The sequence below is a fragment of the Epinephelus lanceolatus genome, chromosome 8 (genome assembly GCF_041903045.1).
Source record: "Epinephelus lanceolatus isolate andai-2023 chromosome 8, ASM4190304v1, whole genome shotgun sequence".
In the NCBI taxonomy this organism is placed as follows: Eukaryota; Metazoa; Chordata; class Actinopteri; order Perciformes; family Serranidae; genus Epinephelus; species Epinephelus lanceolatus.
Window position 1 is genome coordinate 6,832,988 of NC_135741.1, and position 14,976 is coordinate 6,847,963.

General features: G+C 40.6%; 1 protein-coding gene across 1 annotated transcript in view; it reads left to right on the forward strand.

Annotated features, from left to right (window-relative positions):
- The first annotated feature begins 682 nt into the window (after positions 1 to 682).
- The window catches only part of hnf4a (hepatocyte nuclear factor 4, alpha), a 34,273-nt gene continuing 19,979 nt past the window's right edge, over positions 683 to 14,976 (forward strand). The window contains exon 1 of the mRNA XM_033629362.2: positions 683 to 840. Within this exon, the coding sequence (XP_033485253.1) occupies positions 792 to 840 (49 nt within the window). The 5' untranslated portion in view covers positions 683 to 791. The remainder of the gene's footprint in view (positions 841 to 14,976) is intronic.

Sequence of the window (14,976 nt, forward strand, 5' to 3'; positions counted from 1 at the left end):
TTTAAGGGTCTGTGAATTCATATTAAGACCATAAAACACCAGTGGTGTTATAGTATAAATAAACGTTTGTACAAATAAATCATGTTAAATATTATTATTATTTTTGTGAGTGACCAAAGGAAATATGTACACTTGCTGATATTAGTAAAGATGGAGCTGCATGCTGCAAAATTTGCCTTTATGAAGTGAAACCGTTGTTAAATTTCCATTTCAGCTGGGATACTGTGGAAATAACATTTTAAAATTAGATTTGAGTGGGCGTCTTCTTGCCATCCACGGCGACATTTCCCCCCTTAGTCAAAACAAAACTGGTGACGCCACTCATCATACACAGTTTGCTCGCTGCCACCCTCAGTACATTCTCCACTCCTCTCTGTCTTTTATGTCACTCCCCACCCTCCAGCTTTCTCTCTCCTTTTTGTATAAACTCAATTTCTCATTCAACTCACTCCCAACCTGTATCTGCAGAAACGTCTGTTTAGTGATGAGAAAGAGGGAAAAGCACATAATAACTTCATGTCTATTTGAGTTTCTATCATCATGTTGCCTTAGTTACAGCTGCTATATAGATTGGTGTCCATACGAGCCTGGTTACTGTTTAACCTCCCCACCCACATTTGCCCAGATTAGGAAAATCAATAAGATAACAGCGGCAACACCGGCCTTACCTTGCACCAACAACACCCTTCTCACACGACAGCAACCTGCGCCAAACTTCCACATTTTACACCTTATAGTGAGGGGGAAAAAGTGGATTTAAAACACATGTTTGAGAGAAGGCAGAAGACGACATGGTTAATGTAAACACACAAGTCAGTTCAAGTATGGAACTTCCATTTGGTGAGTACACACTTTTTGTGTTTTTATGAACTTGGCCTGTTGGTTTCAGTGGGGGAAAAAAGTTGAGTGTAGCAGCTGCTTGCTTTTTCTTTCTTTGTTGTTGGCTTGTGCTGCGTCTGTTTGCCTCCGGAGCTCTGCTGGATCACTCAGGGTGGAAATATCATCGCCATTTGTGTGTGCCTTTTTCACACGGCTGTAATCCAGGAGGTGTGTCAGAGATATGGAGGTTGTTAATATAGGCCATGGGAGCCGGGCCTGATGGTGATGAAGGCACAGAGGGTTTTTTTGAGATGTCAGAGCAGTTGGAGCGCATTGTGTCTGAAGGGGTTTACAGGATGATTTGAAAGGACCTGATGTTGTTGGTGCAGCTGATGCAAGATGGAGTTCTGACAAGCTGCGGTGCTGGAAGAAGTCAGACGTGTTTTTATTCTGGACCTGGGGTGCTGAAAACAGTCTCTTCGCCACTGTGAAAAGCCTGAAATATGAAACTTTGATGAAGCTTACATTTTGTTACAGCTCATGTATACCATGCTGTAAAAACACAAACAGTAAAGTCTTTAAGATCACAGAATTCCCCATCACTCACCTCTCTCTTCACACTGCTGCTATGAGGCAAGGTTAGTTTATTTATATCGCACATTTCATACACAGAGGCAACTCAAAGTGCTTCACAAAGCACAGTTTATTAAAGTAAAAGAGGCCAGAGCAGGTGATTTATAGACAACCATCCGTAACTCAAAGTACTGTTTTATAACTGGCTGGTGACTGGTGCAGATACCTGAGAACTGATGTTATGTATTCAGCTTTCTTTGTCTTTGTGAGAGCAGTCTGAGCTGAAGCTGCCTGTGTGCTTTATTAGAGAGACCAGAGTAAAGAGTGATCTAATCTACCTGAGATGAAGGTATGAATTTGTTTTTCTAGACTCTGTTTGAATATTTATGCTCAAAGCAGCGGTGAATAAAGTTATGAAAATCTATACTCAAGTAAAAGTACAATTACTCCCATGAATGACTCAAGTAAAAGTGAGACTTGAGGTGCCCAGCAGCTCAGTGGTCAGAGCAGGTGTCCCATGTACAAAGGCATTGTCCTTGCAGCCGTGGGTTCGATTTCAACATGCGGCCCTTTGCTGCATATCATCCCCCTCTCTCCCCCTTTCACATTTTACTCTGTCTTGTCTAGTAAAAGGCTAAAGCTAAAGAAAAATAATCTCTAAAAAAAGTGAAAGTAAAAGTTAAAAAGTACCTGATTCAAAAACGAAAGTGAAAAATAATGAAAGGACTTGCTGATGTAACCTTTTTTGTAATGAATCAATCACGCTGAACCTTTTAATGAAGATTAATGACGTTAAAACCCCAACTGACCACTTGCTTGATTGATTGATAAACACATGAAACATTAACGTACCGGAAGGTAACGTTAGCTAGTTAATGACATTTGAACCTACAGTATGTGTAACTTCAGCCTGTCCTCACTCCAAACTCATCAAACACCACCTGTTCGTCAGTGACTTCGGCGTCAGAAACTGACGCACAGAGGCAGATTTTGCGATGGTATGATACGCACTGGGTGCGTTAATTTTAGAGGCAGCGAGCAGCAACCCAACTTGCCCAATACAGCACTGTGTCAGTGGACACGGACGCACAGAGACACCCCCCGAGGTGGTATGATACGAAGTGGGTGGCTGCAGTTTGTAACGCTGTCAACAACTACTGTTATATAAAGAGGTACAATGTCAGTATAGGGAGGGTGGGAGGGGAGGTGTTAATTTTAAGTCAAAACATGATATTTTTCTCTAAACCACAGTTGGTACTTCTTTTTCCTCCAGGCAGCTGGAAACTTCTCGCACATTCTCCCCCACTACACTCAAGCTCAACACATTCTCACCTTAACGCTTTGTCAGTGGGCATCCACGTCAAAATATAACTTAGGTACCCTCCAGTATCTGTTTTGGTCGTTCAGGGATGGCCTGTCAATTGAGACTCGTTACATGCATTCTGTCTTTTCAAAATACATTCCCGTTTTCACAGGAAATGTACAGTCTCTGCTCGTTAGATGCGTTTTTCAAAATAAACTTACAACGCAGATAAAACACTTTGTTTTTTGGTTGATTTCCTCTGGTTTAGGCAACAAAAGCCTGTCGTTAGGTTGAGAAAAAACACCATGGTTTGGCTTAAAATTCATACATGAACCGAACAGCGGGCTCTGGGATGAAAGTCCGTAGTTTGTTTGACCCACTGCCCTCTACATGGACTTTAATCCCATATCCACTGAGCAGTACAGTTCAGTTCAGTACGCTTTCTTTCTGTTTCCACTGTGAAAAGTTGTGGATGGTACCAAGGGAACCGTTCTGTATCGTCCCCATGTTTGGTCCCCCCTCTGTTGGGGTACCTAGCACACAGATCTGGTACTAAAAGGTGGAGCTGTGAACACTGCAGTCTGATTGGTCAGTAGAGGACGGACACTCTGCAAATGTCGGCGTGCAGCCTTGTTCTGTGGACAATTAACGATGTGCAGACTTCCATCTGTATCACCAGTAACCCCGCCCACATTTAAGGATACGGTTTGCAGTGGACACACTAGGGTCTAGGTACCATGTCTGAAGGGTACTTTTGGTTCCAAAGGTATCATACTGAAAGTGTTTGGTGGAAACAGGGCTTTTGTCCCTCTTTACATCATGATGATTGTTGGTGGCATTACTGCCATGAAAGGTGCCTCTCTGCATCTGTCTCTGAGTTGGGTTGTTGCCCACTGCCTCTAAAACTGACGTGCCTGGTGTGTATCATACTGCCGCCAAAGGTGCCTCTCTATGTTGACCTCAGTTGCCGAAATCCCTGACAAAGTGGCAGGGAGTCAGTCCCTGTGTTTAGAGCAAAATCGGTGTCACAAAAGTATGAACAGCTAATGTAGTCAAGTAAAAAGTAGATTACTGGCTCAAAATAACACTTGTATAAAGAGCAGAAGTACAGTTTAAAAAAGAGACATGAAAAGTACTTGTCCTTTAACCAAACTTCTTTTTCACTCATGTGCGTTACTTGAAATAAGTTACTACCCACCCCTGCCTCAAAGTCTTTATTTTTAGGGTAATAATAGGCCGACTTTGTTGTTGACTTGATATAGCTGTTAAAATTAAATCTAAATCAATAATAACAAGAAGATTTCTGACAGAAGATTTTCTTTTTTCTATGACAGGCTACATACAGAACGTTCCCCTTGTGTGATGAGTGGCTCACTGTTCAGTACCACCTCTCACACCAGCTCCCTAAAACAGCAGTTGATGGATGTTTTGTTTTTACTTCTGTGGTCATTCATTGGATGATTTGCATAAAACAGTGGGATGTGGAGATGCAAATTTCACAATGCTCCGACCAAATGAGAAAAAAAAAAATGTTAAAATGACTGATTAATGTGGCTCAAGGGTTGGTTTGTCCCTGAACAGATGTTGCTGTGTTATTCTGGTAGCCCTGAGAGTGATGGATTTCCTTTTCTGGTTATCCATCTAATAGGTTTATCGCACACCTGCTCTCCCCATTTCTCTGAACTCTACTGCATCAGCCCATTACTGTCACTCCTGCTGAAGGCCTGTTCACACAGAGTGGCTCAGGTGCTTTTGTTTTCCCTTTAGCCAGTTTGTGACACTGTCACAGAATTCCTTTGTGTGCAATTCTACTCAAAATAATAATAACAATAATAATAATTGTCTCAGATTCTGAGCATAATTTTTATCTTTAAAAGACTAACTGCTAATCCTCTATCCAGCTAGGAACCTGCTAGCATCAGCTTGGATTTGTATTGTCCCATTTTTCCCCCTCTTTACATTTTGTTCTTGGATTTGTACATTATTTTATTCATTCATCTTCTTCTAACCGCTTCATCCTCTTGAGGGTCGCGGGGGGGCTGGAGCCTATCCCAGCTGACATCGGGTGAGAGGCAGGGTACACCCTGGACAGGTCGCCAGACTATCGCAGGGCTGACACATAGAGACAGACAACCATTCATGCTCACATTCACACCTACGGACAATTTAGAGTTATCAATTAACCTAGTCCCCAATCTGCATGTCTTTGGACTGTGGGAGGAAGCCATGGTGCCCGGAGAGAACCCACGCTGACACGGGGAGAACATGCAAGCTCCGCACAGAAGGGCTCCGACACCCGGGATCGAACCGGGAACCCTCTTGCTGTGAGGCGACAGTGCTAACCACCACACCACCGTGCCACCCATTATTTCATTATTTACTCATTTTTTTTATTTTTTATATTTTATTCAACAGAACAAGTTCACAGTTTATTCAAAATATATATTTGTATTATTGACTCCTGTCACATGACTGTCTCCTCTTTGTCGAACAACAGAGGAGGTTAAATTAAAAAACACAGCAACACTTACAGCTCTTGTCTTGTCAAGGACAGCACTCTCAAGCAACTCAGTCGCCAGAAATAATGTTCGCATTGTATGTTTCTGTAATCCAGTTATGGTTGGAAAAAGATTATGTTTTGGCTTATAATACAAATGTTTGGTGGCACAAAAGCCACTGGAAAAGCAGGGGCTGGTTGGTAAAACACCCAGGTTGCGTGGCTCGGTGGAAACACAACGAGGGGTCACAGAAAAACAACCTGTTGTTGTTGTTTGTTGGTCTCACAGAGTCCTCTGCAGCTTGGCAGCTGTCGCGCCTAGGTGTCACACCATCCACCATCCCCTCCACCTCCCAATAAAAAAATCTGCTCATACATATCACCTTCAGAAATGTTGATATGGTAGGTATGAAATGAAACCCAACATATGTGTGCCAACATTTTCTTCTGGTCACTAGGCTGTCAAGACAGTTTTTATTGGTCAAATGGTCAAATACATGTTAAAGCTAACCTCAACACAAATGTTTCCCATTTTAAATGCCCTTTGAGTAGCCCTTCACAAAAATCATATCACAAGAAAAAACAATTAATTCAATTATTAAAGACACAAGGCCAAATAATTGTATTTAATTCATGTTTTTATTTTATTTATAACACAGTCAATACATACACTAAAAGGACATATAACAACATGTAAATTAATTTCTTTTTATTCAGCTTTTTAAATCTTCCATATTACATTACACATTTACACATTCAACACAACTACAATAACACTGGTGAAAACAGCGTCTTTCAACATGACAGAATCTTTTAAACAGGACATGAGGCACCACACTGATTCATCCTCACGAGTCAAGTATGGCAGCTACTGAATATTTATTAGAGATTTTCAATACTTAGGTATCACTTTATTCCACATCATGTGAAGAGGCCAAGACACTGTTACAGCTGTACTGATAGGCAATAATCTCATCTTTAGAGGACGTGTCTGGTGATATTCTCTGTTGTTCTTATCAACATATTCGCCATGACAAGACCAAAACCAACAATTAATCGACTGACCTTACAAGTATTGTGTTTGTAGCTAAATCTTGATAGATCTTATTTAGCTATCATTATTTTACAACCTGGTTTCACTCTGGAGTCGTGCAATATCAGCGCTTAGGCAGCAACCTCCAGTGTCACACACTGACGAAAAAACATCTTTTCACGTTGGCATGAAACGTGACCGGGGAAAGCGTGGCAGCTAAATTAAGGGGGCAAAAAGTGCGGGTAAAGCGGGTGGGAGGGATGGTGGATGGGTCCAAAAACCCAACCATGTGCGTGTGTTGGCTAAACATAATCACGTGCATTTATTGTTGTAGAAAATAAAATGTGATTTGCAGTGTTGTACCAACGTAGTGCTTTTATTTTGAAAGAGACTGTATGCAAACTGTCCATTTCCTGTGTAATCGGAAGTGTATTTTGAAAACAGTCAATGCATGTAACAAGCTGAAGTTGACAGGGCGTCCCAGAACGTCTACAACCAACACACCCAGGGTACCTTGCATGTCACGTCGTCGTGGAAAGTCCATGACCAAATTTTGATATGTAACGAGATCGGAGTGAGAATGTGTTGTGTTGTATACAAGCTACACTGTTGCCCTGGGTGACATGTTGTTTCATTATAATAAACGAGGGCACTAAAGTTCATTTTGACTGCATCCTGTCCTGCCACTGTAAATAGTCCCCAACAGACACTACATTTACTTTCGTGTGTGTAACGTTTGCAAAAAACTACAGTGCCCAGCTGTTTTAGGGAATTATTAAGCTGTTTTCAAACATGGAAGTTTATATTCATGACCTGTTTTTAAGGATTTAAGTCTTTAGGAACTAATGGGCCACAGACAGGGCAGAGGAGCCATAGAGCACTGTTAGATGAACTAACATATTGTTGTTTCTGATCTTTATAATCCTCATCCTTTCAACTACACACTATGAAAAGGAGTCCAGTCTAGAGAGAGACTGTATTATATGCATGCATTTTGTGCCACCTCTTTAATCCACGACCATAAAACTGTCTCACCTGAGTTGCACTGTTTTCGAGTACAATAACAACCTTTTCTAAAAAGGATTTGTTTGTCCAGTATATGCTCAACAAATCTTCCAAAACCAGGACATTTATGTTACAAATGCATTCTTTGGCAGCTGCCTGCACTAAGCCTCTTTTTAGCCTAGATCGGTTTAAACTATGCGTCTTTGTCCAAACAGACTGCAAAACACTGCCCAGTTTGCCTCACGACTGTGCTGACATCATGACTCCGGCAAACAACAAATGTAACATGCTTAAATATCTATGTCACATATACTGAAAGATTACAGCTGTCTTACAAAGTACAAAGATTTCAATTAATTTCTACAAAATCAGTTATGTCTTGTACCAAAACAACCTTTTTAAACTCAACTACTGAGACAAGCTGACGAACCTCTCTCTCAGCAAGGTAAATTACAATATAGCTCCGACAACACACACAACTTGTGTCAGACATATGTGATTAATTGCCCAACGGTCACAAACTCCTGAGCTCTGCTGTTGGCAGTCACTGGGTGAATGTAAACATGACAGCAGGCGTTCAACAGCTCCTCAGCAGATATCTGTTTGCCTACAGAGCTGAATGACTTGACAGAGGGGCGCAGAGAGGCTCTTTAACATACACCATCTGCAGGACAGAGAAGTTAACTGTTCAAAATGACTTAAGACAACATGTTCTCTTCAAAGAACCTCACACATACTAGCAGCAGAATGTATTTGAAGTACCAAAAGTAGAAGTGCTCATAATGGAGAATGTCCCATTTCAGGGGTTCATTAAGTTTAAATTATTGACGTAATAAGAATTAAGAAAGTAAAGTTGTCAGATAAAAGCAGTGATGTTAAAACGTGTAATATTTCCCTCTGATATGTAGCGGAGTACAAATATATAAAGTAGCACAAATTACAAATACTCAAGTACAATTCTGAGGTACTTGTACTTCTCTGGAGTACAGTACTTAGTGAATGTACTTAATTACTTTCCTATGTATTATCAGTAAAACGTACTTAAAGTAGCAAAAGTAAAAGTACTTAATAAGTGGCAAAATGGCCTCTGTTAGGGTTCATATACCATATATGATATTATATTATTATTGATGCATTGGTGCATAAAAAGGATGATTAGATTTTAACTTCCTACTTTTTTGTTCACGTTTATTACCTGTTGATCAGATGCACTGTGTGTGAAATATGAATTTAGAAATAACTATAGCTGTCCAATGAAAATGTACAAAATTAGAGTAGACATACTCAGTAATATAAGGTGGAAGCACTCAGGTAAAGCACAAGTACCTCAAAATTGTACTTAAGTACAATAATTGAGTAAATGCTTTTAGTTATATTTAAAAAAAATACTGATTGAAGGAGTGTGTTTGTACTGAAAGACCTTTATAACAGACACAGTGACCTGCACTTTGAGACTCAAGTCTGGACTTCAACACGAGTCATTCTATTAACTAGTGCCTTAGTGTGAAGCGCTGACTAAATCAGTTGAGTTTAAAGCTACTCTTACCTTTCTTGGGTTTCTCACAACACACACAGAAAAAATTTGATCATTGACAACTCCACCTCCCTCCAAAGGCCTAGTCCTCCTCCTCCTCCATTATGACCTCATTACGTCTATGATAGACATAGGCGTTGGCAAGGTAACGTGAGATACACGGAAGAGGAGAGCGAGTGTAACGTTACAACCAAGACAGTCAAACTAAGTTATATTAAACATAACGTTACATGTCCTGCACAGTCAAACGCAACCCCGGAGTTTTGAAACTCAACAAGAGTCAGTGATGACTAATGAGTTTTAGAATAAGGTTACAGTGCTAATGTTAGATAGTAGCATTAACGTTACTAGTAAATGGAAACGCACAAGGAAGATAACGTTAATGTTTCAGAGGCTACGCTAAAGTAGGCTAACGTTAGCCATTAGCAACTGGATGCTGTGTTGTCATATTTAACGTTATATGTTATATTAGAAGCAAACTAAACATAACGTTACCTGTCCTGCACAGTCAAACACAACCCCAGAGTTTTGAAACTTATCCGGGGTCAGTGATGACTGATGAGTTTTATAATATAACGTAAACGCTAACGTTAGATAGTACTGGTGACTGGCAACAAACAAGGAAGATAATACAGAGGCTCAGGCAATGTTAGGCTACAGTAGGCTAACCGTTAGCGTTACACGAGCGGTTACGTCAGTCAGAGGCCCCCACGTGAGGAAGACAGACAGGACGGTCGGCCAATCATTGCATTCAGTCCGAATATGAGAATGGTATAATTATGAGTTTTTATTTCTGGTGGAATTCACTTACATTTTAGCGTGCCATCAGCTTATTAATAGCATTTTAATCTAAACAAAGAAAAGCGTAAAATTTCCAGAAAGGTAAGTGTTGCTTTAACAATTTACATCTGAGCCTTTCAGCCTCTGTGGGCTCACAAGACACTACAAGAGCAAGAGCAGTAACACTGATGCAAAATCTCCATGCATGTCAAACAGAGTCAAATAATCAGAGCAGGTATAAACACCGTCCTCCTCCTGAGACATTACAGCGGGGCAGCATAACTGATCAATCGTTCATTTTATGATAAAAGCACCAGAATTGGTACTTATAGCTTAATATGTGTGGAAGACATCCAGATATTGGGGCTTCCAATGTGTTTCTCAAGGTCAAAAACCATAAAATAGACACCAAGCTTGCATTTATACCTCATCTCGTTCAAAAGTTAAGGCCAAAACGATTTTCAGGTAGCGGCCATATTGGATTTTGCTGCCATGGTCAACAGAATGCCCCAATATCCAGATGTCTTCCACATATATTAAGCTATATATGTACCAAATTTGGTGCCTTTATCACAAACTGAATGACTGTGTTGATTTTGTAAGCTCTGACGCCCACTATTACAGCTATAAAACATAACTTAGACACATTTAAACATAAAAATTAAGTCTGAATATTATCTAAATTAATCTCCAGTTTTGTCAAGATCCGAAACTCTGATACAGATTCGTCTTTGTTTCAACTTATTGCAGTAATAAAGCCTCTGACTGTGTCAGAGGTGTTTTTGTTTTCCCTTCAGCTTGCAGCTTCAGTTTGTGGCTGTGACCTTGTGATAAGACAGTAACAGGAACTTGATCTCTGGAATAATTTATCATAAAATAAGATAAAGAATATAAGTAACTGCAGCTGTATAGGAAGTATTAAGCTTGTGTCACAGAAAAGTTACAGTTCAGTGTCCTGGTGAACACTCAGCTAATGAAGTGAAATTGAGTCCGTACTGTAATCCGGGTGTTCAAGTCTCCAATCAAATCTCATTGTGACAGGCATTAGGGGGATTATCCCTGGGTGCTGTGGGCCCTTACAGCCGGCCCGGTGGCCCCGGCAAACAGCACTATCCAGTAACAGTGGCTCTGCTTCTCCTCCCAGCCTGCCTCAGCCTGGCCGGGCTCGAGAGAGCCGCTGAGGCTCATGGGCCTTCGCTCAGCTGGCTGGCTCACTGTCAGGGCTCGGCCTTCAGAGGGATGTATAGCCAGGATGGGACTCTGCACTTGACAGACCCACGTACAGGTAACAGGAACAGAGAGAGCTCTGAGAATCAGGAATCAGTGTGTAGGTTTTTTCAGAATGGAGGGTGAATAACAAGCTGCTGTTTGTGTGTTAAAACCGCGGAGCTGTGGGAAGTAAAGCTGCTGGAGGCTTACAGACGCAGAGATGGTGTGGAAATATAATAGTGTTGTGTGTTTACTCCTGTTTGAATCTCTGAAAAGAAATGTGATGTAGACATGTTCAGAGGAAGGAAAGCTTTACATGTTGACTGTCTACAAAGGCTGCTTCATTTAGGAAAATATATATAATGTATATTAAGAACATGTTGACAACACCACTTCTTGGATTATATGTGATGAATATTTTGGATTCAGCAGTTTGTGGATAAAGATTCTAGTATGAGGCTGGGTAACAACTGGAGTGTGCACTTTGTGTTGAGTCCACCTGATGGCAGTAGTTAGTCATGATTTCATGTTGCATGACTGGCAGTGTTAGAAAGAACACTCAGGTAGACTCAGATACAGTTCTGAGGTATTTTACTCAGTGGTGGAAGGAATGAAGTGATAATACTTAGTGAGAGTAACTGTGTATTTTTTGGGAGTGTCTGTACTTTGCTTTACTCTTTATATTTCTGTCAACTTCCACTTTTACTCCAATACATTCAGTATGTTGAGGTAAAAGTATACTCTTTTTTGTGTGAAGAAAAACCTTGTTTTGCTTAAGTTTAACGTACGCTGCATTTTTAGGTGGTGTACATGTTAATAAGGAATTAATGTTATAATCCTTAGAATTCTGACCGCTAGCTTTTTTTCTAAATTAAAAGCATTTACTTGCACTTTTACTTATAGTACTCAATTACATTTAATATAATAAAATTACTTAAGTACAGTAAATATAAGATACTTCCATACTTTAACCGACACTTACACTTCACTACATTCAGCTGACAGCTTTGACTTATTTTCATTTCACATGTAAAACCTTTGATGAGCTTTTAAAGTGTGATGCAGTGTTTTATAATGTGGTTTAAATGAGCTCTACCTCGACCAGTTGTGACATTAAAGTGCTCCTAACATAATAATTTAACATTAAATTATACAATATAGTCTCATAAAACTTAAATGAGCTGAATGCTTTGACTTTTCAAACTTAAAGTTTTGCTGAAAATACTTCCACTTTTTCTTAAGTAAGGTTTTCAGTCCAGCCCAGCTGACATTAGGGAGATGTTACCCAAGACAGATGTTAAACTTTGGTTTGCATTAAAATCGGATTGACGATATTTTAAATGTCAGATGATGTTTCATGCTATGTGGACATTAACATTACTAAGTTTTGCAGACTTTTGTTTTTTTTCTCCATACCTTACAATACATCGTTATTTATATCAAGATGACGTTAGCATGAGACATTTGGAAGAAGTTGGATTTCGTTTACTTAACGGCGGCTGTGGCTCAGGAGACAGAGCGTATCGTCCACTAATCGGAAGATCGGTGGTTAGATCCCCAGCTCCTCCAGTCTGCATGTTGAAGTATCTTTGGGCAAGAGACTGAGCCCCAAAACTGCTGCCAATGGCTGTTCCATTCATGTGTGAGTGTATTAAAAAGAAACTGAGTAGCAGGTGGCACCTGTATGGTCGCCACCAGTGTATGAATATGTGTGTGAATGGCTAAATGTGACTGGTAGTGTAAAAAGTGGTTGGAAGACTAAGAAGGTCGCTATACAAGGTCCATTTACCATTTAACAAAAAAATATTAATGCTATCTGTCGTCTGTATTCTATGTCAAATTGATGCTGGCATTAGGTTTTGATTTTGGTCAATGTCACAACCTAAATTTAACCAAATATTAACATCTAATAATCAGCTAGGCAGATTTTTACTTGTAAAAGTTGGTGGGGGAAATGGAAATGATTGGCCCGGGCCCCAATGGAATGGGGGCCCTTGAAAACCCTGGAATGAAAAGTTTGATTTAATTTGGACTTTTCAATTCTATTTACTTTTAAGTAATTATCTCCTTAACTAAATCAAAACTGGCTGAATAAATCGGTTGGAAGACTAAAATATGTACTGGAAAACAGTGGAAGCTCTCTGATGGTTTAGGAAAATGGTTTAGTCCACCCCAGCACCAGGATCCCTCTCTATATGCTGCTTGAGCTGAGTATATGACTGTTATGCTGCTGGATCACCAACGTACACTGCCATGTTTTTCCCCAAAAAGAGGAATTTGGGTTTGAGAAAAAAAAAAGAAAGGAATGAGAGAGAAAGTAAACTGATGTGCGGGAGAGACATGGATCAAGAGAGGAAGGGAAGGGGGCCCCCCAGATAATGCATCAGCATAGGGCCCAGAATTTTGTGCTACATTACCGCTGCTTGTAAGGGAGTGTTTTGCAGTGCTGCATCTTAAGCAGCTTTCCCACTGCGCAAAAACCTGCTAACACCCACTAACATCTTATTGGCTCCGTCTCCAATCAGCATTGATGGAAACACAACACCCAGGTAAATGCGCTAATTTTAGCCCCTTAACTGGCAAGATGCTACATGTCACTACCACAAAAAACCGTCCGTCTCCACCCAAGCAGCACTGACACATCAATCCAAATTAGTCTGCACCAAGTTTGAAAGAGAAACTGAATAAGTAAGAGATATAAAAAGAAGTAACCACAGTAAAGTTTTCACCGGCCTCCATGCTGCTTTCTGCTGAGTACTAATGTGTTTTCAGGCCTCTCTGTGACACTGAATGTGACACACCAAAAAAAACCAACAAAAGAAAAGCAAACTCGTCTACTTCAGAGTCGTGTACACAGGTTTGATGCACTGACAATGGGAAAGGAGTCTAAAGCCCTATTCAGATGGGATTAGTTTAACATGGAGACGTGGGGTAAAGTAATTATTACCAGGGATTTTAGTCCCGTCCGAATGCGCCATGTCTGTAATCATTATGGATAATGACAGTAAAAATTACAGCGACTTTTACCTTCTGTAAAATCCGGAGAAAATACCTCGGGTAATATTAATCCTGTGCGAACGCGATCCTCTGTAAAAATGTATGTAAATATTTTGTCACGTCCTGTTTACAACCATTTTTCTACGTTTTTTCTATGATGGAGGCGCTTGAAGAAGCATACGGTGTTGTCGGCAGTCGTGATACACATTCTTCTAATGATCGCATAGCCCTATGTGGGAGATCGATCAAAAAGGTCGAGAAGAAAGCACTTTTCAGAGCCACGAGACTTCTGGTTGTGTTAGGTAGGCCTAATATAAATCCATATTGCTAATCGTTGTGTACACACATTCCTGATCATGGGCAATATTTTATATTGGGCTAATCATTAAACGGGCACTGTGTAGGAATTTCTCCCATCTAGTGTTGAGATTGTATATTGCATTCAAACTGATAGCGCACTCTAGCGCCTCACTGTTTCAAACGCGTATTGCAACAACGGTAGCTGCTGTGTACCAAAAAGCTATGATAACATTGATGAAACCATGTCATCCAATACTTCGTGGAGTATTCATTCAGGCTCCTACGCAGACACACGCGACGGGAGTTGACAAACCCCCTCCTCACCATGCTGGCTGTGTTTACAACGTAGGACTGTTGGGGTGGGTGTAAATCGAAACAAACCAATCACAGCTTGTCTTTTGACGAGTGACAAGTGGCTCAACCTCACACACTTCATCCCTCTCCTCGCAACACTGCGTCGCTAACAGCTGTTAGTGACCAGCGCCGCTAACAGCACTAACAGTCGCTAACAGCTGTTAGCCGCTTTTAGCTGTGGTTCTCCTTCAGCAGCTCTCTCCACCTGGGAAAGGCTACCCAGATGTTGACCCTCATTTTTTGAAATCGCCGGTCACGTTGCCTTTTTTGCCTTTTTTCAAATGCACCAACACTTGTGACTAGCCTGCTTGCTGCTGCTCTTCGTCACTCTACCTGCAGGCGGAAACCGCAAACCGACAAGTGAAAACGTGAAAGGCGATTCCGTATTTCTCAAGTATGTCCCCGTACGTACCTGTATTTTCAAGATGGCGCACGTACATGATGAGACACCAGTCGCAATGTATATGTAAATGAGAAGTTCGGAGCTTAAATACACATGTGCTAGGACACACTTTTGACTGCAAAATTTGTTTGTCTCAAAGAACAACTGAAATTGTTACACATAGTGCCTT